The sequence below is a fragment of the Apis mellifera genome, linkage group LG1, assembly GCF_003254395.2.
Source record: "Apis mellifera strain DH4 linkage group LG1, Amel_HAv3.1, whole genome shotgun sequence".
Lineage (NCBI taxonomy): Eukaryota > Metazoa > Arthropoda > Insecta > Hymenoptera > Apidae > Apis > Apis mellifera.
The window spans coordinates 9306193-9334190 of NC_037638.1; the positions used below are offsets into that span (position 1 = coordinate 9306193).

At 24.7% G+C, this 27998-nt stretch overlaps 3 protein-coding genes across 13 annotated transcripts; 2 read left to right on the forward strand and 1 right to left on the reverse strand.

The window, feature by feature from the left end:
- Positions 1–281: 281 nt before the first annotated feature.
- Positions 282–19058, reverse strand: LOC413468 (potential E3 ubiquitin-protein ligase ariadne-1). 4 transcript variants are annotated; one of them, XM_026444726.1, is made up of 8 exons: positions 18990–19058; positions 2556–2831; positions 2230–2403; positions 2059–2124; positions 1726–1941; positions 1095–1652; positions 772–998; positions 282–646 (listed from the first exon to the last, which is right to left on the reverse strand). In XM_026444726.1, exons 2-8 carry the CDS (start codon positions 2760–2762, stop codon positions 565–567), a joined length of 1530 nt encoding a protein of 509 aa, XP_026300511.1. In that variant the 5' UTR covers positions 2763–2831; positions 18990–19058; the 3' UTR covers positions 282–564. The 4 variants fall into 4 exon arrangements, with proteins under 4 accessions (XP_026300511.1, XP_396912.1, XP_006568159.1 ...); XM_396912.7 differs by lacking the exon at positions 18990–19058 and adding an exon at positions 4237–4578; XM_006568096.3 differs by lacking the exon at positions 18990–19058 and adding an exon at positions 3903–3950.
- Positions 4368–12374, forward strand: LOC413467 (serine/threonine-protein kinase ULK3). Of its 5 annotated transcripts, none has more exons than XM_003251133.4 (9): positions 4368–4466; positions 5079–5312; positions 6646–6797; positions 7065–7279; positions 7383–7609; positions 9272–9533; positions 9627–9830; positions 10419–10603; positions 12115–12374. In XM_003251133.4, exons 2-9 carry the CDS (start codon positions 5226–5228, stop codon positions 12226–12228), a joined length of 1446 nt encoding a protein of 481 aa, XP_003251181.2. In that variant the 5' UTR covers positions 4368–4466; positions 5079–5225; the 3' UTR covers positions 12229–12374. The 5 variants fall into 5 exon arrangements, with proteins under 5 accessions (XP_003251181.2, XP_016767635.2, XP_006568161.2 ...); XM_006568098.3 differs by having other exon boundaries at positions 4466–4603; XM_006568099.3 differs by having other exon boundaries at positions 4466–4603; positions 9332–9533.
- On the forward strand, positions 12684–27997 carry LOC409606. Of its 4 annotated transcripts, none has more exons than XM_393109.7 (7): positions 12684–13965; positions 22412–23757; positions 24156–24334; positions 25016–25042; positions 25984–26214; positions 26326–26583; positions 26742–27997. In XM_393109.7, the coding sequence occupies exons 1-7, from the start codon at positions 13869–13871 to the stop codon at positions 26938–26940; spliced, it is 2337 nt and encodes a 778-aa protein (XP_393109.2). In that variant the 5' UTR covers positions 12684–13868; the 3' UTR covers positions 26941–27997. The 4 variants fall into 4 exon arrangements, with proteins under 4 accessions (XP_393109.2, XP_006568166.1, XP_006568164.1 ...); XM_006568103.3 differs by lacking the exon at positions 12684–13965 and adding an exon at positions 19839–20101; XM_006568101.3 differs by lacking the exon at positions 12684–13965 and adding an exon at positions 20108–20579.
- Position 27998: the final 1 nt, after the last annotated feature.

The following is a 27998-nucleotide window of genomic DNA, read 5'->3' on the forward strand; positions in this document are numbered from 1 at the left end:
TGTACTATTTATAAAACTCTTGAAAAGTTTTTGTCCAAAGACTAAATAATACTTTTCTAGAGAATCTTATAGTAATATGAAAAGGTATAATGTATTATTATACTATGGCATTAAAATATATTAAGCAAATTTTTGATAAATTTTTGTTTAGTACAGCAACACACTGTTCGATTTCTTTACCACCGTTTATCATCCGACATGTTTATATATAAAATTCATTCGAAACTTGAAAATATTATTGCAAGGCATGTTTATGAAGGATCGAAACATGTAACGATAAATAGCACACAGCAAGCGCAAATTAGTATCATTAATTAATACGGAAGTATTTTACATTTAGCCTGATGATAATAGGATTCAATTTTAATAAATTTAAAAATTCATAACGATATATGTGCTGCCACAGATCATATTACATTTAAAGTATATCTAACACGTAAATCACTTGGTGACATGCTCTATTTTTATTTCCTGTCAGCTTTCTTGATTTATCACAGGTAGGGCAAAAGTGTCAAGAAGGAAATCTTGTCTTGCATGCCCGAAAAACGAAGTTGGTTTAGATTTCTATTCGACGTAATCCCACCAATCTTTTTCGTAACCTTCATGTACATGTTCTAAAAGCACTTTTCTTCGACTATCGCAATATCTTAAAATAAAAATAATATATATTTAATATTTATATATTTTTAAATTTAATTCTTAATTATCACATCTGTTAATGTATTATATTTATAACAAAAGAAAAAAACAAATAATTAATTAATAACTTACCTATATTTATCTTGAACCTTTTGTTTAATATCAGCAAGATTTTCACTTGTAATATCTCGTTCAAGATATTCAGAGAGACGTTCTGTAGTACCCTCTAGATCCTTTTGGTTATCTTCGAAAATCACAGATTGGTTATTTTTTCGCACATAATAAGCAAAAACATAAGTATACATAAGAGTCTGTCTACAGGAACACAAAATGTCTACTGCTTTCTTTAAAAATTGTACCTAAAAATAATTTTTTTATAAAATGTTGTTTTGCAATTAATTATAAATAATTAATATTTTGTATTTATTTTTTAATTTAATTATAAGTAATATTACCTCAATCCATGACATATTATGTTGTTGCATTTCTTCCATTTTTTCTTTCACACTTGCATAAAGTTTATTTTCGAATTTTAATGATTGCATATGATTTATATATCTATTGCAATAAAATAGATATCTTTGTAATGCAGATCGCGATTTTTCTTGAGCATCTCTTGCTGCTTTAGCCTCTTCTTCATCATAACGATTACAATTATACCAACTAGAACCATGTGGTTCCCAAGGTCCAAGACATACCCAACAAAAATCGGTTTTACAATTTTGATTTTTACACACCATATGATTGCATCCACCATCTTTTTCAATAGTAACATTACATTTTGGACATTCTTTTGTATTTGCAGCAATCCAATTTGATGTTTCAGAATCATCATCACATTTTTTAATCCATTTACGTAATAAATGACATTTTACAGGATCATGCCAATTTTCTCCACAATGGAAACAGAATGTATGCCCACATTTACAAGTTACTGGTCTTGCTTCTACATACTGTACTTTTATAGCATTATTACAATCTGGAGATGGACACCACCTCAATAACCTATTACACTGTAAAATAAAATAATAAATAATATTAATATATAATTTATAATAAAATAAAAACAGACAAAATAATATTTACTTCAACAAAACTATTTGTTATTAAATGTTGATACTTCAATTTCACTTTAGAGTCTTTTACAAGACGCATAACACTGGCATCATCAACTAAAATGTCACAAGCATGTGCTGCACATGCAATTGTTTGACCAACTCCTTCTTCCATAATTTTTGTTGTAAGATATTCTCCCCAACAGCCAGTACAAAAACGATGTCCACATTCAAGTCCAGTCATCATCTAAATTTTTTTAATTGTATTAAATAACATGAAAAAATATACTTTTAATATATATTTTAAATTATGAGTAATTTCATATGATAGTATTTATATATGTATATATATTTATATACATACTGCAGATGGTTGAATCGTAAAACAAATTCCACATTCTTCAGTACCATTTGTTGAAGTTCTTCTGGACTAAAAATTTTATATATATTGTTAATATATAATGATATATCTATATCATTTATTTTTTATATAATTTTTATATTTTATAATTAAATAATATAAAATCTTATTTACCAATGAGCTTTGAGAAGATTGATTTCTATTTATTAATGGACCCTTTCTAAATGGATTAACAACTCGTGCTTCAGCAAATAATTTTTCCTGATCACCATCATAAAAGCGTTCCATTAATTTTTCTTTATCCCACTTAAAATGATTTAATAAAATACGTGTAGTTGTAGCTGGTATCTATTAAATAATATAATGTTTTAATTATAATAATTATTTTCTTTGTTTAAAGAAATATACATATATTTTATATATATATATATCTATATATTTTTTTTATATTTTAATTAAATGATTGGACTATTTTATAAAATAAATTGTTTTCAACATACTTCTACAACTGTATTGACTTCCTTAATAGAATCTACCATATGTTGGACTATTTCTTCTGTTGATAAAACTTCAAAAGGATAATCATCAACATCTGTTGATCGTTCTCTTGGATTTCCAGCTTCAATTTCCATTGCAAAATCCACATCATCTCCACTAGATTCATTGCCAGAATCAACATCATCATATGTTTCCTCTTCAGAATCCATTGTAAATCTTTTAGTTTATTAAGTAATCAAAACACTAATATATATCCGTTTATTTTATATATTTTGCACCTGTATAAAAAAACAATCAAGGAATATAAGTATTATATCTAGTATTATAAATTTTCTTAAACGTCCTTTGTGATTTATATATTTGATTTTTTCCATTACATTATATATATATGTGTCAAAAACAATCAAATTATTACACAAATATCATAATTAGGTAAAAACAGTACACTGACACATTTTTTTTAATGTAGTCTTCATATGCGCCTAAGAATTATGAAAAAAATAAAAGATCAATGTGAATATTTTTTTTTTTGTTTTGATACTCAATAAATTTCGATATAATTTTAATAGGAAAAGAAATGTATTACACCTGCACCCGCGAAATACTGTTGTAGCGGAACAAGGTGAAAACAGCTTATGCTCAACACATGACGTCATCGTTCGCTACTTCCCGAATAAAGCAAGAAACTTTACTGTAGATTTCTATTTACTTACTATCAATAGTATTTCACAAAATTTCATTCACGACACTAAGCGATTCCCCAAATAGCATGAATAGTTAAAACTTCAAAATATTTTTACCATCGACGTAAGCAAGAAATAAAATCAGCTGCCAAAACATCCGAGTTGAACTCCGGCAACTGATATACTGAATACTATTTTCACGGAGAAAGGATGAATGAGCTACCGTGTTGTTAGCCAATCAGAAGACTTCTATATACATTTTATCCAATAGCATTCTGTGTTTATTGAATTGATATTTCATATTGTTCTTTGGTTTCTATTAATGCTTCGTTTTAGAACCCATAAATTTTATATATAAAAATTTCATGCTTTATATTATAATTAATTAAAATAGTATTTAATTAATTAACATAATTATATACATATAATAATAAAATCAAATTAATTTAACATAAATATTTGCCAAAGTATAATTTTATTTTGACAAAAATTTTATATATCAAATTAAAAAAAAAAACTTTTGGGATCTTCAATATCTCAGATTTAGTTTTTATTAATAGTAACGACTTTTTATTTCCACAGAAATGTCTTAACTTTTTCCAATAATTAGTAATATTTAAGGAAATATATATAAATAATTATAATAATAAATAAATCATGAAATACCTTGTTCATATTTTGACGAACAGAATATTCCATTTCTGATAACTTATTAAGAATTTATAAAAATGAAAAGTTACATAGAAGTAAAATTGTTCCGTATGATATCACCGTGTATTTAATGAATATAATTGAATAATTATATTTTTTCTAAGAATATTAGAAAACTAATTAAGGAAAATTTATTTTGATATTGTTTCGATTTCGTTTAATATAAGAAAACTAGTAACATTAGACTCCAATTAACAATTTTAATGAAACGAAACACCAAATACACTTTACGCGATTGCTAAATATTTATCAATTTTCAAACACATCACAAATTTACAAGATGTATTACCATGCACGATAATCTTTTCAGCCATTGCACTTGACAAGTCACCAAATCAGTAGGCTAATCGGGTAAAACCATAAATTAATCTAAAATGCACCGCTTGCCATGAAAGAAGAAACGAGCTTATAGCTCGAACACTGCTGTCACGTCCATAGCAGTACGTGTGATGACTTTTTCTTCTACGATCGAATCAAATACGTTATTATTTTTTTTTGCGCTCGCTGTTGAAACTTAAGGTTAGTTGGTTGATGGACAAGAATAGACACAAAATTTCACGCAATACTATCCGAGAAACTGAAAATCTAAGAGGGACGCGACAACGAAATGTCTCGTCGCCAAGTGTCGTTTTACTGACTTTAGTCAACTACATGAAGTAAGCTCTTTATGTGACACACATGGGCGTCTCTAAAAAGAAATATTTTCAGATTTTTATTACATTAAAAAAATTACTAATTACATTAAAAAATGCTAATTTTCTTAGTAAATAAAAAATTAACATTACAATTTTATAATAATTATATATAATTTTAAAATCTATTTTTAAAAAAATATTTCAAATCAAAATTATTTCTTAATACAATTTCTTTTCAATTTCTTCTTTTAACATGGAAAAACAAGTAATTAATCCAGAAAAACACAAATTTTATAAAAAACTATATTCATATAATTTTAAAATATTCAAAATATAATTATTAAAAGTAATAAAAAGTTGTTAAAAATTATATTTAATTTTTAAATTGAATATAATATATATATATATTTATTATATAAAATAATTATATACGGCTTATTAAATTTCATATCTTTTATATATTCGTAAAGACGAGTTAATATAAAATTGATTTTAGCTTAATAGATTTAAATTTTCGAGTTATACTACGCCAATGTTTCCACGAACGATAAGTGAAGAAGTTCACGGTATTCTGTCAAGTTAACCCTAAGTGTTGTGATATTCGGGATAAATGTTGAACTGAATTATATAATTAGCGGGTAAAATGAATTTACCCAGTGTAAGTGATTATTCTTTGTTAGAAAAAATCGGTTCAGGAAGTTATGCGACTGTCTACAAAGCGTTTAAAAAGGTATGTATACTTATGAGTAATGAGAATATATACAAATCATATGATAACAGTATCGTAACTAGGTTAACAGGTACCATAATTTGCATATATTCACTATAATTTAAAATATGTATAGTTTTTTATTTATTATTTTTTTCTTTTATTAATTTTTTATTAATTTTATTTTATTAATATATATGAAATTAGAAATTTGCTGTTACTTCTGAATATTTTAGATTACTTAGAATATTTTAAAATATTTTAGAATTAAGAATATCTTTATTATTATATTATTATATTATATATTATTATATTAAAATTTAACATATTTTTTCAAATTAATAAATTTATCTTTTAAGATAGAAGATATACATAACATCATATATTTTCTTATTTATATATTTAGTAATTTTATAACATGACAGATATTTATTATATAGTTTATTAGATAGTTATATGTACATATCAGTACATATTTTTTTCTAAATAAATAGCAAAATATTATGATATATCGCATTTGTAATATTTTTATGAATTTTATAATTTTTAATCATTTGTTCGTGTTGATTATGTATATTAGAATTTAATTTTTGATAGATTTTAATTATTTTTAAATTTAACGAAAAATTAATTAATTAATTATCGTAAAATTTTAGTTTAAATTTTAGTATATGACATACAATTAGCATTTAAAACTATGACATAAAGAGAACAAAAATTTAAAATTACCTGAAATTAATCTTCTAGAAAAGATTAGTTCTTTCTAAAATCAATCACAATATATTTGCAAATTGCTTATATATATATAAAAAAAAGAATAAAATATAAAAATATATTTAATACATATGCAATTTAATATGCATCTTATTTATATAACATGTTGTATAAATTTTAATTTTTACAACATTTAATTTTAATTTTAATAAAATAAAAATAATTTCAATTATTCACACTTTTTTATGCTTTTTATACTTTTTTATATCTATTTTTTAATAAAAAAAGAATAAAGAAAAGAGAGAAATAGAAGAATATTCTCTATCTATTAATAAATTTCTAATTATTCAATAAATAAATTTTATGATTTCAAAAAAATTATTATTTACACCACTAATATGATTGGAACCGTGTATTCGAATCACTAATCTCTGCACTCGTATTCAAATGTCGCGTTATTTAACAGATCATTAATTCAAGTGCAACTTATTTTAATATAATTCAATGATTGAACTTGAATTGTGTCAAATGTATTAATGTAGAATTGAGAAGTAGCCAGAAAAAGATAGTCACGTTGACACTTGAAAACAGTCTTATCTCAAGGCGAATCTAATGCTATGCTATTGTTGGTCGTTTATAGGATGGATGCCGAGAGATAGTCGCAATCAAACGTGTAGACAAATCGTCGCTCTCCAAATCAGCTATTGATAACATCGTCACAGAAATCTATCTCTTAAAAATATTGCGTCATGAAAATATCGTCGAAATGAGGGATTTTTTTTGGGATGAAGGGTTAGTTAAATGTCAATTCCATTGTAAAAAGGACTATGAATACCAAAACTATTATACTTATTTATGATATGAAAGATATTACAGGATTAAGCTTTAACACTTCATAAATAATTCCAATGTTTGTCATTCAGTGTTTTTAATGATAATTATTATTAAATTCAATAATAAATTATTTGAAATTATTGTTCAAAACAATTAGGGGATTAAGATTTCCTCCAATTATTTTGAACATGTACCAAAACATATCTATCGTTCAGCATAATGCAGGCACATATACATCGTAATGGAGTACTGTGATGGTGGTGACTTATCAAGTTTTATAAAGAAGAGGCATAAGCTACCTGAACAAATTTGCCGTAAATTTTTGCAGCAACTCGCACTTGCTTTGAGATATCTACGTAATAATAATGTTTCCCATATGGACTTAAAACCACAAAACTTATTACTAATGAGAAAACCGCAATTAACATTAAAAGTTGGAGGTTCGTTTTATATTTCGGACTTTTTTCTTTTTTAATTTGTTTAAATTTCTTCATTCGCTTAAAGTACTTGATGATTTTGATTTTACAACTTCTTTCATTTTAGATTTTGGTTTCGCTCAGTATCTTTCAAATTCAGAGCAAAAATTTGCAATTCGTGGTTCTCCACTTTACATGGCACCAGAAATTTTGTTTAAGCGCAAGTATGATGCTCGCGTTGATTTATGGAGCGTCGGAGTGATCATGTACGAATGTCTTTTTGGTAAAGCTCCATATTCTAGTGGTAGTTTTCAAGAATTAATTGAAAAGATCAAGGACTGTCGATCTATAGAGGTGATTACATCGTTAATCTCTTTTATATATTGAACAAATAAATCGAAAAAGTAAAGTACTATTTTGCTTTCATATTTGTACCATATTATATTTCTACTTATTTTCATCTTCCATTTATTAATTGTTTTCGTTATTTTTATCTTAGTTTATGTATTTTTATCTTTTTTCTTTAAAATAAATAGATTATTTATTTTAAAGTTGTTTCTTTACATGTTTACAAATTCTAAGACAAAAAATTCTATGTTTAATCGATTCTCATGAATAAACTTATTTAAAAATTTATTGATTTAATTATTTGTATAATAAAAAAATATAATAAATACAATAATATATAATAACAAGTATAACAATAAGTTCTTTACATTTTCTTTTTTCTATAAAAAAAAATTCATGTAAATATTCAATATAATTCAATATAAAGTGTAATAATTATAAATCATTTTCTAATTGTATTTAAAAAAATATTAATCTTTAAATATTTATCATTTATTATTTTGAAACAAAAAAAGAGACATTATGAGTTTATTATATAAGTATATAATATAAAAATATATAAATTTATATAATATAAAAATAGACATAGAATAAGAAATACAAATAAGAGTATATGACTGTTACAAATAATCGTTATTATATCTTTTTTCGAAGCTTTAAAACTCACTAATAATTGATAAATAGTATTTCAATAAAATCTTCAGTCCATAAAAATGGAACATAATAAGATTTCAGATAGATAATTATTATAATCAATTGATAACACTTTATAAAAGAAATATGTTCCTTCAATTATAGAATACAAATACACTTAAAAAGAAAAGAATTGTTTGAAAAAGAATAATACTTAAAATAAATATTTTCGAATTATTCAGAATGATTTATTTTTGATAATCGTATTCAAATCTTAACATTGCGAAAGATTAATTTTTATTGTTAGATAATCGTATTTTTTATTTATAATTTCTAATCTTATAACTTTTTTATTAAATTCTTTATAATGTAACTATAAAATATATACACAATTACATATAGTTTAATGATATAAAAAAATTTTAAAAATATATATTTAATTGTAATTATATAACTATTTATAATTATGTTATGTTAATATTTTATTCAAATGCAAGATGATAATATATCCATATATCTATCGAAATAGTAATTTTAAAGATATAACATAAAGATATAATAAATATAAAGTTAAAAATTTTTAAATTTTTTTTCATACTTTTTATATCTATTATATATGTATGTATTGTAAAAGATGAATTAATTAAAGAAAAATATTAGATATATTTCATTTCATTGATTTAATTGATAATTGATAGATTTTATAATAATTTAGAAAAATAAATATTTTTGAAAAAAATTATTATAAAAAATTATTTATAATATACATTATAATAATTAAAAGTGAAAAGAAAAATTAAAAAAAAAAACAGTTTTTTTTTTAAATTTTTTATGTCGCAATAGTACTTTTATTAATAAATACATTAATAAATTTTTTAAAAAATTATCTAATTTTATTTTTGATTTCTTAATTTCTTTTATAAATTTTTTTTTGTATTTTTTTTTTATTTAAAGTTTTTTTATTTAAAGTTTCTTTGTATTTGAAAATTATTTATTCCTTTCTCTTAATTATGACTTGATATCATGAAACCATAGTTACCGAAAGGTTCGCACGTGTCACATGAATGCAAGGATTTATTGATGTCCTTATTGAAGCATGATCCTGACAAGAGAATAACGTTCGATGAATTTTTCGGTCATGATTTTCTGGATTTGGCTCATGCGCCAACAAAAGAAAATTATGATAAGGCGATAGAATTAGTTCAGAATGCTGTGAAAATGGATGCAGAGAAAAATTTAAAAGAAGCATTTCATTTATATTGTGAAGCTCTTAGATATTTTATACCTATTGTTACAAGTAAGAATAAATATTATAAATAATAAAATAAAATGTTATAAATAAATATGACATAATTTATTTATAATTTATGTTTTAATCATGTATTATTAGATGAGACTGATTTAAAACGAAAAGAAAGCTTAAGATTACGTGTAAATGATTACATTAAAAGAGCAGAAATATTGAAAGCGTCATGTATAGATAATATTGATGATAAAGATAAATGTAAATATGTGCATCATAAAGAAAGCTCTTCGTCTATTCAAAGAATATCATCTTTAAATGAAAGATCATCATCTGCATATCATGAGCTGCGTTTGTATTAAAATTTTTATAATATTGCAATTATTTTAATAAAGTATTATATAATATTTTTTAATTCTTTAATTTGTGTAGGAAAATTCATAAAATAATATTTCTTTTGTTAAAAAAAATTATTATATTAAAAAATTAATTAAAATTACTTAACATAAATTATATTGAGAATAAAATATAAGAATAGATAAAAGTTGTAATTGTATCATAATTAAAATTCTTATATAAATATTAGAAAATATAAAATTAAAAATATAATATAATTATATATTATAGGATTCTAATTAGGAATAATTTCAATAAAATAAAAAAAAAGCAAAATCAAAGCATAATCAAAGAAAAATAAATAGAATAGAATTCGTGTCTTACTACTACTAGATATTACTACTTAATATCAGTTATGCGTTAAGAACAAATTATAAAATTGTTCTAATTCTTCTGTTAATTCATATAAACATATAAATAATGTGTTTAATATGAAATATTATTTTATGATTATTTCTTATAATAAATAAACATATTTAATTGTGATTTTAAGCTTAAAAAAATTTTTGTTAATAAATTATTATTATATTTATTTATCAATAGGAATGCTTAGCAAAAGTACAGTTGGTATGATGGATGCATTTGAAATAGGAGAAATTGCTGAATTATATCTTGCAGAAGGAAATTATGCACTTGCATTAGAAAAATTTCAATCGTGTCTAGCGATATTGGTACCTCTGTTAGGAAAAGAACCAGCAGGTCGAAGAAGAGATCTATTGCATAAACAGGTGATGATTAATTAATATTCATTTTTTAAATCGATTTCTAAATTAAATGTTAGAAAAATTTATATTTATACATATAATTAATATTTATACATTAATTAAATTAATATATAGATTTGTAAAAATATTTATTATTTATATTTTTTATTTTTATTTTTTCACTTTTTTTTATGCAAATAATATAATAATATAAAACAATGAAATAATCAACTATTTTTGTAGCTTATTAACATAGAATATTAAGAATAAGAATAATATAGTAAGAATAATATAGAATAATATTAAGTAATATGTATTAAGAATAATATAGTATTAAGAATAATATAGTAATATGTTTTTACTGCCTTAAATATGTCGAATTATTATTTAATATGAAAATAAATTTATTATTTAATAATTTATTTTATTATTAATATTTAATATTTAATACCGTTATCTTATTTTATTTTTTTTCTCCATTATTTTATTTTAGAATAATGATTTGATTATAGTTCATTTTTGAATTGAATCACTAAATATTTTTAATAATATTGATCAATCAATTGATCAAAGATTTATAATATATAAAATAAAGAAAAAAATAAACAAATTAAAATAATAAGTTGAAATATAAATATGTGAAATTATGTGAATCATATTCGAAATTCTATTGAAATTCTTTTAATAAACCGATAATAAATAGATTATTTTATATGTTTATATTTATTTTTATTTATTATTATTTTATGTTTATATTATATTGATATTTACATATTTAATAATTTTTTATATTTATATATTATTACATATAATATATTAATATATATAATATTATAATATTTACATCTTGAAAAATAAACAGAATTATTCATTTAATTATTAATTTTATAATGATTTATGATAATGTTTAAATATGATATTTTTCATTTCAATTTATTTTGATTATTTTTATTTCGTTTAATCATCATAGAAATCAATCTTATATTCTTTGCTATTATTTAATGATTATTATGATTAATAGAACTGCATACTATTTATTGAAACAAATTTTTATATGTGTTGATTTGAATGATCAATGATTGTATATTTCTTTGTATTAAAAAATAATCAAATATATTAATAAATAATCATTAGATAGTATTTGGTATTTCATGATATATCAAAATAATAATTTTAATTACAATATCTATTTAAATATATCTAATTTATTATTTTTTTTAAATAAATATTATTATTAAATAATTTTTATAATTTTTTTTATATAAGAAAATTTTTTTTACAAACGCTTTATCATTTTGATTTTAATAAATTAGATTATTATTTTAGTACATTAAATCTTTTAAAATAATATTTTTCATAATAATTAACAATTGAACAATATTAATATTGCGAAACAAATAATTCGTTGTAATATCGTAATTAAATTTTATGAATACTTGTAACATTTATTTATGTTTTTATTATATTTTATTACATTTGCAAATATATATATATATAAAGCATATTATATTTTATAATGTTATACTAATTGACAGGTACAATTTTGGATGAAAGAAGCCGAAAGTACCAAAGGACTTTTAGCTACTAAAGATATTGAAGAGTCCGCGCAACGTGGTTCTGATGCATCAGAGCAATGCATAATTCAGTAATTCAAATTTTAATATAGAATATTAGTTATTTATATTAATAATCCTCAAATTTTTGTGAAACAAATATAAATACAATGTTATTCAAGCAATTTAATATATGTATAATGTTGTCATTTATTTATGAAAAAATAAATAATTTTATATCTAATTTTTTAATATAAATAGTATTCTTTAGCAACATATTATCTATATACAGTTACAAGATATTTATATTTATTAAAATCTTTTTTAAAAAGATACTGAAAAAAATTAATTAAAAAGATATTGCACGAAATAATTATTAAGTCTAATCTTCTATTAAGATTCTAGAACTATCCAAACTAAAAAAAAAAACAATGAAATAGAAATATTTTCGCATTATTAATTAAATTTTTTTTGGTAAATTTATATAATATTTTTTAATATGATTTATATAAATAAATAATAACTATATATATAAATTAAATATAATTTTTTTTTCATGATGTTAAAAATGTTTTTTATTGAAAAAACTTTAAATTGGAATTTGTACATATCTACCTATATATCTATTTACTGCATCAAATTACAAAAATTCATTTAAGGATCCAGTTCTATAAAATTTTAAAAATATTTACATTTTTTTTGAAGCACTCATTTCCAAAAATTTTTTACAATTGTAATTTCTATAGTTTTCAACGAAGTAACATTACATAAACTATTTATATTATTCTTGTTTTTGTTATGTTTTCTTTACATTGCTTCTAATATGAATGATGTATATAGTTACATTTCATGTCACGCTAGTTCGTCCTTGACATTTCAAAGGAAACAGTTGTAAATCTATTTACAAATAAAAATAACAAATGTCCGAATAAAAAAATAAATGTAAAATACAATGTGATATTTTGTAACAAAGATAATTTAATTTAAAAAAAAAAAAATTTTTCGGAAACACTAAAATTTGAAACGGAAAAAGAGGGCGCGCACATCATGGCGCGTCGCCCTTACGACTTCCGGTAAAACCACGTGACCTAGCTAACGGTCGCTGTTGCCCTGAAGCGTCATGGAAATTCCCATTCCCGAGCAACAACCCCCGCCCCCTTCTCTATGTACATACCCCCTGCTCACCCCCTCCCCATTAAAGTCCCCACTATGGCGTTGTCAGGTACTTATGTACATCCCCCACTCCTTTGCAAAATTCTCTTCCCCCACTACCTAACTATTGGTACCGGATGTGCGGCAACGTCGCAACCGTTAAGTACATAAGGACGAGTGGGAGGGGGACGAAGGGGGGTACGAGAAAGAACTGGCAACGTGTACCACATTCAAATCTGGACAGAACCCGGTCGGCCTCTCGGTTCACCTCCGCACAAAACAGCAGAAAACGCGGGCCGCGAGAGAATTGCGTGTACGTATAAAACGAGCAATCGACAACAGTTCTTTACGATCTGTTTAAGATTATCTGTGCACATTATCGTGTATCTTTATTGTCAAGTATAGACACGAAATAGATTTCTAACGCAAGGCGCATTTCGCGGCGCCCTCGTGCGACGACCCTTTCGCTTTCCCCCCGTAAGTGTGAATTTTGCGCGCGCGCACATACAGTTTAATGTAAATGTCACGGGAACGTAGGGGTAGCGTGACCGTGTGGCGGAAGTGTTGTTTTGTGTTGTGGAATTATGTGCATGGACATTCAGGTTAACGAGAAGAAGAAGAAGATGACCGACAGGAGTGTCGACGAAGACGTACAAATCGTCGAAGCCCGAGTCAACAGAGGTAAGTTTTGAGGTTATGGGTGGCGGCGGCGGTCGCGGTGGCGGCGACAGCAGACTCGCGCGTATCATTTCCCCCTCTCTTCTATATACTCCATCTCTTTTTCTCCTTCTATTATCTGTATTCTTCTCTCGTTAGGTTCTCTTTCTATCCCTCTTTATCTTTCGTTGTTTCCTCACTTGATTTCCTACCACGTCCAATCACGTTACCCTCGCTATGTTGTACCAGTGCCCAGTGCCTAGAAGGTACACATCGTGCTTTCTGTTTTCTACGAGCTGCGCCTCGTGCAGACCCGGCGAAACGTGGTTCCTCAATACGACTACCTGTCAACATCTGAACATATACACACACATCTTTCATGTTGACAATATACCGTTGCTACAACGACACGTGGAATCTAAATAGACATTCTATCTTCTCAAAACTTGACATATTATTTTTCAGCGATTTTTTGCTATTACATTTTTTTATAATATAATAAAATTGATTAATTTTTTTTGTTTCTTTTTAAATTTTTTAATCATTTTTCAAATATTTATAAACATTACATGTTACTATAATCTATTGAATTGAATATTGAATATGTAAATAATATTTTACATTTATTAATTCCTATATAATCTACTGTATTGTTTAAGGTTTGTATATGTGTAAATGGATACATGTTTTTTAATTCATTTTTAAATTATATTTCGATATTATATCTTATATAATATATCTTATTATAATATCTAATTTAATTTTAGATATTATTAAAATATTAATAGCAAATATAGAGAAAGAAATTTATCATTTTTAAATTGTTATTTACTGTATTTACTATATTAGAACATTTGTATATTAAATATATGAAATTAAGTAAGAAATATTTAATAATATATGATGCTTGATATTTGCAAAAATATTCCGGCAAATATACATATACATATATTGATTATGGCTATTTAATATTAACAAGCACAATAAATTGTTAATGATAAAACTTATTTACAATACATTTCAATATATGATCAATAAAAGGATGTTAATTCACATTTCATTTTATCCGCGTGTGCTTGCAGAGGATGACGTCACGGTTTATTTAAAGCAAATGGTAAGATGATCCTGGTAATATCGTAGATATTTTTTTTTGTAAAGAAACTGTATAATGAATACTTAAATTAAAGAACCATATAACTTTCATAAAGATAAAATATTATGAGAAACTTGAGGCATATCATCTATTGTTAAAAAGTTGTTTATATTAACGAAAGATATTGTTAAATATATCATTTATGAACAAATATATGTTTTATACAAATATAAATACAATCAAATAATAATGATTGTACGCTTATTCACAGATTAGCTATTAATTAAGTTTTATACATTACATTGAGATTAGGATAAGAAATTATATAAAAAAACATTTTTATATCGCCAAATTATACGATTAGCATTATTTTTTGTCATATGTATGAAATTACGTGAAAAACGTATCGATTTTATTTTAGAATAAAAAAAAAATATTACATATTCTAATTATTGAGTTCATAAATTTTTTTTTCTTAACCTATTTAATTAATCTTATTTTACTATGACAATGATAACTATCATAACTATGATAACAATTTTTTTATGATAATGATTACAATTTTTCTAATAATTTAAGGCTAGAATTTTTATAAGAACTCTAAATTATATTTTATATTCTAACCTTAAATAAAAAACTGAATGAAATTGTTTATATCATGGCATAAGCGATTCCTATATATATATAAATTTATTATATATTATTTATTTAAAAAAATAATAAAATTAAATATGAAAAAATATTGAAAGTTAATCAATAGATATATAGCGATTATTTATCTGAGATTATATTTTTTTTTAAATAATTAAAAATTTATTATTCACAAATATGCATAACAAAATGTAAATATTAATATTAATAAAAATGTAAATATTATTATTATTATTATTATAATATTGTTGTTTTTGTGTTGTTATTATTGGATAAAAATTGATTAAAATATTTTTTTAAAGTTTTCATCTTTTAAAAATGACAATATAAGCAAATTTTAATTTAACGAATTTTGTTTCTTTCAAAACATTTGGGTGGGTATAATATTTATTTCATTAAAAGTTCTTTTTTTTATGAAACATTTGTGTATAATAAATAATAAATAAAAATATACATATATTTTCTTCTTTTGCATATATTTTATTTAGCTTATTAAAAATTTTAATTTAATAAAATTATGATAATTTTATTCGAAATAGTTCTATTGATATTTGCTTTATTAATTTATGAAATTATATGTGATAAAATATGTATACATTACATACTCTAGCGTCCGTTCAAGTTGAATCACATTTCTACGCCTCGTGTAACACGGAGCCCAGCTCACTCCTCCGACCGCCCGCCCGTTTGCTCCGCCGGCACATATATGCAAAGGCAACTATATACTGTATATACGCGAGCGTGAGCTGGGAGGGAAATATGTGCAAACGTAGTATATAATGTACCCGCCCCTATGTACTATATAAGAGCTAAAGAATGATGTAACAAAGAGGCCGTTTCACGAAGTTTGCCGAGCATTCCCGAGGTGACGACTTCGTGCAAGTCGCATGCGTGCTTGTGTACTATGGAAACACACACTAGGATGCTTGTCAGCTGCTACAAGTGCACGGCGCCATATGCAATTCTACCGAGTTGCGCAAAAAATTATATTTACAAAAATGATAGAGCATATTTTGATTCTTTTTTTATTATCTCTATAAAATATTCATTTTTTAAATTCATTTTTATTTTTTTGTCATGAAATATACATAAAGTATATGACCTGATTATACGCCTTATCATGATTAAAGCAAGCATATTTCATTTAATTGTGTTTGTGTATATGATATTCATTATATTACATAATGTTTGATCTTATGATTTCATAATTGAATGCAGAAATTGAATGTAAAAAGAAATGCATTAGTATTAAAAACAAAAAGCAAATTATAATTGGAAGATGATAAATGTTGGACAGATGAAGAAAGAATCGTGCAATTATAACAAAGAGAATGGATAGATTTGTAGAGAACACATCCGGTTTAACACCATATTGTTCTTTACTAATCTCTTCCCCCTCCATTTTCCACTCTCTCCCCTCCCCGCGAACTTGTATCATTTGGCATAGCAACAGCACCAATAGAGAGCTACTATAAATAGCTACGATCTTCCAGTGTTGCCAAAACGACTGGCCCAGCGTATACCAGGGAAGAAATCTGACTAATCAAGGCCGCGTCAGCCATTTTGCAATGGCAACGTTGCATCCTCAAAATCATTATATTGATGATAAATTTTTATAAAAAAAAATTTATATTTTAAATAAAGAAAACTGTCAGTGTTATTTTAATATTTATGTAATTAATGTTTTTTTAAATATTTTTTTTTTAATTATTTATATATATACAATTCAAAATATTTTAAAAAGATTATTTGCAAAATATATACTTATATTTATACAATATTGATGCGTTTTGTATATTTTTTTTGTTATTATATGTTTCTTGAAGTATCGATCAAGCGATGTTGCTTTTTCCCCACATATATCTATGTATTAATATATATACGATTGAAAAGTGAAAAAAGAGAGACCAAGTGGGCGTGCCTGCAACGAGAACCGGCAACGTTGCAGCCGTAAATCATGATTAAAATAATAAGTATAATACATATGTAGTACATAGGAGGCTGTCGGGTATATGTATGTAAGAGCTGCGCAGAGGCACAAACAACGACGTACGTCTGACAACGTTCTGCGCAGCTTCAGTTCCCCCACCTTTATCATTTGACCCCCACTATTACGCAGAATCTCACGGGTAAGTTCCAGAAGTAGCAGTGGGGATGAAACGCGGGCGTTAGAGGAGGGAAGGGCACCTGAAACCGCGACTATATACCCCCGCGTGCGTTTACCAATCTTGGCACTTTGCCTGAAAGAGCATATCGACCGTGCAACGTTGTCACATCGTCTGCGCGATCTTACGCGTTGGCCCTGGCCACTCTTTGAGCGGTATGTACCTAGCTGCTGCAGCCGATCCCTAACACACGATGCGAAATCTGATCGAGGATATGGTTCACCTATTTATATGATTTAGTGACGTGTCTAGTGTAAAATCTAATAGTTTACTATCAAGTTAGAGTAATGAAATGATAATATTATATTGAGAAGAAATAATAAAATTGCATATTTGCAAAATGTTTAATGTAAAACAAAAATTAAACTAATATTTTTGTAAATGAAGTTTTAAGTAACATTTTCAATTATTTCTTATCATTATATAAAAATGAATTTGTCAAAACTTATAAAATTGATGTAACAAATGAAATTATATTTATACTTTTCTATATTATTAGGTAGATACAAGAAAATTCGTACAAAAATGAAATTTATAAATGGAATTTATAAACATATAATGTAATTATTTTTATTAAGAAAAATAATATTTTATTATTTTTTGTGATTTTAGAAGTTTCAAAAGTCATAAAAATTTCTTTAAGATATAAAATATATAAATATAATCTAAAATATTTCTCTTTTTTTTGTTACGCATAATATGTTTATATTTTTAAATTTTTAATTTATTGTCTACAATTTTATGCATATGTTTGTATTGTTATGAATCTATATAAACAATAATATATATTGTATGTATTGCTGAAATTTTATTGAAACATCAACAAATATTTTATAAAATATAATTAAAATATATATGATAATATACATGGAATAATAAAAATTTCTTTGTTTAAAAACGACTGATATTCATGACAATATAACAAGCATGCATAATAACATAACATATAAAGATTTTTTTCAATTTATTCTATTTAAATACTTATATCACTGTAACATTCAACAATTAAAAAGGTGTAAAGAATTTTATTTATGCTAATATATATATATATATATATTTTTATTATTTTAAATCTAAAATTATATCACACACAGAATTTTGTTATATGTATAAATATATAATCACAAATAAAAACGTACTTAAATAATTTCTTGCGTATTTGATTATTTTTATAACACAAAGTTAAATACATCCTTCACTTGTCACTGATCGGCTTCGACTAGAGACTGCTGCCAAGCAACGCTCTTATATAGCTCTCTGTGTATCGAACATCAAAACATGCGATTATTCAGCAATTAGTATAAACAGAAGTTTCTTTCTATCACATAAAGTATATATTTGTAGAAAGTTAACAAATATTTTTCTAAATAATAAGTCTTATTATGTTAATTACCGAATTGTAAATAAAGAAAATGTAAAAATTTGTAATAATAATACGTATTTATACATAATTTAATATTTACTATTATATTTATTTAAATTAACGGCGCATGCGTAATATATTTTATATTTAGAAATGCAATTCTGTGTAAGTAATAATATTGGCTGCAACAGATAGATGGCGACAGCTATTGGAAAGACTAGTAATCCTTTTTACCCAGAACGATAGAAATCTGTACATAGTAGAGAATTCTGATTCAAATTTCTTATTGATAAAACATAATAAATTAACAAAATGTATTGCAATATATTATTTTTATAGATTGTAAATTTGTTTTTAAATATTATTATCATTTTATTTTTAATAGAAATTGTTCTAAACAATTGATTATTTGATCAAATTCGAAATATTTTGTATTTTTATATTCCATATAATAAAATATCAATAGTATATGGTAAAAACGAATTGAGAAATAAATTATTGTTTAAAAATATGAAATAAAAATGAAATTTTTAAAAGAATGATTGACCAAAAATAGTAAATATAATATAAACGTCAGATGGATTCCTAAAAATGGAAAGTTAAAGTCAACTGTGGTCATATGTCGTGGAGGACGATACTGGCACGTACCTAGGAGTACAGTCAGTACGGAAAACTAAACGTACCGCTCTAGTCCGTAAGATTCGCAGTCGGCTAGATCGGCGGAATGCCTAGTGTCCCGTGCAGCTGCAGACAGACAACTCGATGCTACGGCATGGCCTAGTGGACGGCCTGAAATCGGAGATTTACAGAGGCTAAGTCCACGTAAAATGGCGCTATCCTCAATCGAGAGCATCTTAATCGACAGCAAAACTTCGCCGGGGTCCAGAGGTACGCCCGTTCAAAGAACATGTACATAATCAGTGTCAACGATACAATCTACATTTATCTACTTCCAATGTATCTCTTGAAAATTGAGTTGAATGTGATAAACTCTTTCGCGCCACCTGCTATAATTGTAATCAGCAGGCAAAGTGAAACGCCGAGGGAAAGCGTGAAAACTTCAAACCAAGAGAGTCGAAGCAGGATAACTTTTCCATCTAAGCCTGTTCACCTCGTCGTGTAACATGGTCGTGTGTCGTCTCATCGACAGTGCACATCGATAGTCGCACCGTGTATAACCTCTTCGCTGGTGTATCTTTGCATTCGTCGATATGTGATTTTGATTAAAGCAAAAAATATTGTTGATTATCAAAAATGAGGAACGATATTACGGACATGCATACAGCGAATGCTGATAGCAGTACAGACGCCATATGGCTCGAGAAAAGGAGTCCGTCGCAAACGGCGCTCGACCAAGTGTCACTCAGTACGTTTCTAATGCATCTTTTTATAACGAACGAAAGATGTGGTTTATAAGTTTAGTGTCATATTTTGTTCATGATATACACGTGCACGCACATTCTTTGTTTTTTAGTAAATGATGTCGATTGAAAAGAGCATGAAATTTTTTCTGTCAAATTCATTCATAGAAATGAAATATAGTAAAATAAATTAATCTTTCCAAGCATAATTGATGATCGTTTTATTTAAATATTGATATAATAGTGATTAAATGAAGATCGATTAATTGATAAATAATCAATTAACATTTGTCACGTGTATAATGTTTTGAAACTTCTAATGTGTTACAAAACTGAGAGTGCGCAACTACATCAAATTTAAATTTGCAAATTTTTGAAAAATGTGATTTCTAATATAATAGTAGAAAATTATTCATATGTAAAATTGAACTAGATAAATTAATAATAATAATTATGTGATATATTAAAATTTTTATTTTTTGCAATTATTGATTGCAATTGATGTTTAATTTAAAATAAATTATAATAAAAATATATTTACTTAAAAAATTTTTTTTTGTGTTTATTAAAGAAATTAATACCTATAATTACATGCCAAATTAAAAAAATTGTAAAATATAAAAAAATTTTTTATAATTAAAATAAGTGTTATATTAACATTTATGATTTTAATTATATAGTGATGATTTTAGTGCAGTTATAGAATATTTCAGTTGATCTTTGCGCATATATTTCGAACACGTGTAATTTTACGTAAATTGAAAAGTGCCAAATTTCGTACAGTGTGAAGAATAATTTTATGTGAAAATGAATTCTATAAATCTGATTTATGATAAATGAAATTTATATAGATATACATTAGATTATATTTGATTATTATTTTTATAAAATATGTATCAAAAAATGGTAAAAAAATAATTATTTATATTCATTTTTGATTATACATACATTTTGTATATATTTGATTATATACATTTTTTAATCGTACATTGACATATGATAAGTTTTTTCCCGCGCTCTTCTCCATCGACTATTTCTTCTAATTTTTATAGATACTAAATATTTTTAAATAATTTTTATCTTTATTTATTTTATAATTTCTTTAAAAAATTTTTTTGAATAATTTATAAATAATTTATGAATATTTGAGAAATAAATAATTTTTTATTTTATGAACTATTTATTATTATTGTAATTATATTATTTTTATTATTGTTATTATAATTATATGCTTATTGTTTTAATATTTAATAATATGAATATTATTCATTGACAAAAGATAAATATATTTTATTTATGTTCTATTATTTTTAATCTAATTTAATATAATAAATTTAATAATTTTATAATTTAATAATTTAATAATTTTTATTTTATTCTTTTTAATCTAACAATATTTAAACTTTTAATATTTAATTATTGATTATTTAATTATTTAATTATTTAATTATTGATTAGCAATTTTAATTGAAAATAATATATTTAGAAGAAAAATTATTTTATATATATATTTAATTGTATTAATATTATTTAATATAATTATATTAATTATATTAATGTAATTTATTATTATAATTATAATTATTCTTATAATATCATATATTTTATATATATATATATATATCGATTATTATCATAATATACATATATATAATATATTATATATATATAATTCTTTTTTTATCTAAAATTGAATATTTATTATCTACGAAATTACAGGTAATCATGATTCTTTTAAAAAATTGTATATGTAATTAAATTATTAAATTAAAAATTTAAAATATTCATTTTATAGTTCATTATCATTAAAAATAAAAATATTTTTTGCATTTTTCAGGTTTTGATAAAGTTGTTGTTAAACAAGAACATCCCGATGAAGCGGAAATCCGAGAATTGGCTGCCAAAATGGTGGAAGCAAACAAGGCGAAAATGGTCAGCGGGATACCAGGAACACCGCAACAACAAAGGCCTCCACAATGTCTCCTTCCACAATCAAATCTTCCTGGTATTTTAGGATATTTGAATAAACGGCCGGCAGATTCATCAACTGCTGTAGCAACGAAACCTCTTTCTACTGAGGGCAAAGTACCGCCTGATGATGAGAGTCAACGAGGACGCTTTGGATGGACAAGCTTTGATGATTGTCATATACCATATATATTTCGCTCTGGCGAGAAGTATTGTGCTGTACGAATCTTAGAATCTAAGTTGTTGAACAAGTACCTGAGTTACCTACACTCGGATATCTACAGTTGTACGTGTATAAGAAGTTATTATATTACGGAAGCGGAAAGCAAATTATTCACTGATATAAATGTGAAACATTGTGAGAATCAATTTGGAAGAGAACCATTTACATGTAAAGACCTGGTGGTTCGACTTTCGGACGCAAAGGAGTTTTATACATTTTTGGACGTGTGTTATACGAAATTAACAGCAGGCACGAATCCTAATGTATCAAGTGGGCATAAAGCCGATAAATGTGGGTTCATTCGAATAAACAAGGAATCTGTAGTACCTTATACGGTAAAAGACGGTCTTCAATATGTCCCTTTGTTTTACTTTGAAGGCGAGACTGAGAATCTCAAATTAAAAGCGGAGAAACTGGAAGGTTGGGACTTGTCGTATTTAAAATTTTGTTGCAAAGTACAGGGTATTCGTAATGAATTGTTCGCAAGTGAGACATGCTCGGTGATTAGTTTGAATGATATTAAAAGTTATTTTCCTCCCGGTACGGGATTCGAGGACTATTGGCCGACTAAAGTGATGGACTCTCAATTATTAGTGAATAGCAAAGGTGGTGGTAGCGGTGGCGGTTGGACAAAACAACCTCCGACACCACCGGCGACAAAACCAGTATCCGTACAAAATAGTGCGAATAAAGCGGTTAATGCACGATCAACCCCTATGCATAATATGATACCACGTGGATCTGTTGCAAATACATCGCAAGTACAACGTGTCAGTCAACCCAGACCTGTTACAACGACCCATCCTGCGCATTCTTCACCAACAGCACTTCCTTCCGGAAGATCGAATATTGTTACACAACCAATGTTAAACACTGTGCAAAGTGTTAATGGTTGGACGGGTCTTGTTGGTGGTCAACCTACCTTTCAAACAGCACTTGTTTCTCAACCTAGTTCTATAATACGAATGCCCTCATCCTTAAATATGCACAATGTAAGTTTTTTTGAATAATATATTTTTTTTAATAATATAATAAAAAATTAAAAATATTTAATATAAATTTAAAAAAATATTTTTTGGTGTGTTAGAATTTTAATAAAATGTTGTTACAAAAACAATTATTTCAAATAAGTCAAATTAATTTCTTATTAAAATTTTAATACATATAAAAATAATCTTTTTGATATTTACTTATTATTTAAAATACTCTTCATTTCTTTTTTTTTAAAAATTAAATTTAAATAATAAATTTAAATAAAAAAATATTTTATTAATATAAAAATAATTTCTTTAATATATAATAATGTTTAACTTATGTTTAAAGCTTTATAATTATGATTAATTATTAATTATATTTTTCATAAATGATAGTATGAAATTTCATATTGTAGCAAATATCGACACCACCAAAAAATTATTCGCAACAATCTAGTAGGAGCAGAGGGGGTGGTGGTAGTGCAGCAGCTCAGTACCCTGGAGTATATCCAGTTACAACTATGCAGAATGTTGCTCAGGCTCAGCCACCCCCTCTTGTCAGAGCAACAGTTCATTCCAGTCAACCTAATCTTGGGTAAGCAATAAAAGGGTTTCTTAAAGCTATGTTTTTTAATATATATCTATATATGTTTTTTTTAATTGAAGCTTTAAAATATTCAAGGCAAGAATTTTTTTATTTCTAATGTTAAGCATTTTCTCTTACACAGCATTATCAATATTTTATGCTTGCTTTCAGTTTAGTGATTAAAAACAGTAAATTATATATTAAATGTGAGTTTAATATTAAAAAGCACATTATAATAAAATTTATTTAAATCCATATAGTATATATGTGTGTATACGTATATATAATACACATATACATATTATTTTCTATTAACAGTTATTTATTTTTAATATATATGTTTTTTAACTATTATTTGATATAAGATGATTCCATCATTAAAATTAAAATATAAATTGATTTTTTTACTAATATATTATATTATTATTATAAAAAATATTCTTTATATTTATTACTCACATTGTATATAGTTTACAAATGCATATGAAAAGTTTGAAATAGCTTTATTTAAAAAAATGATCTTAATATGATGTATAGAATAAAATGAGCATGCAGTGTTAAATTTTAGGGAAACATTTATTTATTTGGCATATATATTTATATTTGCAAAAAAATTATTATTTATTATGTGGAAAACCTGCACTATAGCTTCTTGCATTTGTACATACAACGTATGATTTTTTTGTATAGTTATCCAACCTATGGGAAGGATGACTGGTGAGTCCCTGTAAAATGTACTATAGTCATGATTACTACACAAAAGTAAGATAGCATGCACAAGAACATTATAATTAACAAATTTTTGTTATATTATATATTTATATATAAATCTATAATAATTATTTATTGCTTATATTGCCTTTTCAAAAAAGTACTTCTATTTCTAATTTTTTTATTAATTCTTTTATTTATTTATATATATAGTATATATAATTTATATGTATAAATAAATAATATACATATTTATACATATTATATATATACTTTAAATGCATATATTATTATATATGTATCTATTTATTTATTTTATATTTGTTAAATATATTTGTATGTTTATTATTTAAAGGTTTATTTTTAATAAGAAATTTTTATTTCTGTCTTATAAATTACTTAATAATAATAATAATAAGTTCTTTAAAATTTTTTTTTAAATGAAATGTTATTAAATGAGATATTGATAGAAAAATATAAATAATTTTTTTTATTATTATTTATATATATCATTAATTTTTATTTTTTATTTATTTTGTTTATTACATAATGTATTAAATTTTAATTTTAATTATTTTCTTGTTTAAAATATTAAATAATAGAATATTAAAATTCATATAAAATGCAAAAATTTTTGATGTTTTTTATTATACTCTTTATACATAAATATAATAAATCAATATATACATTTTGTAGGGAATCTAATTATAATGATTAATATCTCATGTACATATTTCTCTTCATATTTTTTTAAACTAGTACATAATTTTAAGTTTTCTAAACTGTTCAACAGTGTGTAGATTGTTTGTATAATATTATATCTTATAATATTATATCTTAATCATTTTACAATTTTATTAAGTACTGTAAGTCACATAATTATATTTAAAAGTTTTTTTAAATTTGTATATTTTTTTAAAATTTAACATCAAATGTTTCTATTTTAGGGTTACATCAACATATACTACACCTACTTTAGGTGTACCAAATGCTGTTACAGCAAGTACATATCCTCAAATGCTTGGTTTAAGTGAACAAGTACAAGCCCTGATGCCATCACCTACTTCTGTATCTACATTGTTGCATCCACAAAGGCATACACCATCCGTACATAATACATCTCATACAAAATATCCACCACCATTAATACCAGTTAATGGTAGTAATAACAGTACCAGGTATAAAATTATTCATTTTATTTTTTAAAATATATTTTTAATAAAAATTGATTTTATAAAAAGAGATAAATAAATAATATTTTATTATTATATTAAAGTATTTATTTTTAGGGATTCAAGAGGTAGAAAACCACTAATCCCAATATCAGAGTCACATGTATCAACCTGTCAAGTTCAACCTTATCAAATTCAAAAAGCACTTGTAGAAGATAAAATGGTACCTTGTATTAATTTCAAACCATATATATATTCTGAATTATTGATGACACTTAATGACTTCGTCGCTCAGTATTTTCCTGCTTGTGACATTAATAGTTGCCGGCAAGTCCTTACAGATGTTTTGCATATAGATTTGTATCAAGGAAATAGGTAAGAAAATGTTATTTTCTGCATATATTTGTATAAAATCTTTTTAGCTTTAAAAATGTTATAAATATATATTTTTTTTTATTTATCCTATAATATATAATACTGTTATATAATACTTTAAATAATATAAATGTTTTCTAAAATATTTCCTTTTAAAGGCTACAAATGAAGATGTTAATGGAAGCAGGAAAATGTTCATCTTTAAATGAAGAACTACCACTTATACAAGTAAAAAATATAATGAAATATATGCCCCAATTGAAATATATGTTTAATAGAGGTGGTGAAATGGTGATGCCTGCACCTGCACATTCCTCCGAAGAACATCCTGCCAAAAAGCGTCAACGTACCAGCTAGGACTGGCTACAGCCTTACTGGCCTACTTATGATTATTATCATTCGGCATTTTGAAAAAGCCGATTACTTTGACTCATATGTAATAACTCAGCATTATTAAATGCTTGAGAAAATTGAATTAATCTGTTTTGACATCATGTGTCAGAAAGAATGCACATAACCGAAGATTACCTTTTATTATACAAGGAATCTGTGACATACTGTGAGCTATTTCTTTCTCCAAAGTGTATCTATTGACAAAAATATGCTTGTAAATAAAACTGAGATGTATAAAATTAGTGCACAGTTGGCAATTTAGATATGCTTTTATATATTAAGATTATTAACATTTTTCTTTAAGATTTCGTTTATAACTAGAAGTTGTTGAACGAAAAGCAAGCAAAAACCATAAATACTGTAATTATCAAGATCATTCCTCTCTTTTTTTTTCTTCATTTTACTTTTCTACCTCTGCTATAGAGTATACTGCTGTCTTATGTATACTATTTCTTTATAAATAAAATGGGTTTTAATCTTAATGTGATTCGGAGAAAGAAAATGCTGCTGTGCGATAATTCATTAACAAAACCGAAATGTTACTATAGGTTGTTTAAAACTTACCTATAGAACATGATAAACGGATATCAAAATTTGGCATTTGTATTATATTTAAAGAGATGAAGGTAATGCTTCTTCAAGTTCCTAGCTATTACTAATATGTATCCTGATAATTGCTGAAAAATAATTTAAAACTGTTACTAATTCTCAACAATGGTTTAATATAAATTGTGACGTAAGTTCAGTAAAACTTACTAATGTAAAAATATTCTAAGTTTTGAATGTTGAAATCTATATTTTCTAAAGTTCACTTGTCAAAAACACCGTAAACAGTGATGCAAGATTGAGATATTATCAGTGTGTAAATATCTAAGTCAATAAAAGAACTGCAATTTAGAATATTATTAAAAATATGACACGTATTAACAGTCAATGAAATACGTAATACCAGTGTTTATGAAGGCTTTATAATTGTTTCAAATGTGAGTACAATCATTCAAAAAATGTAATTGATTTTATTT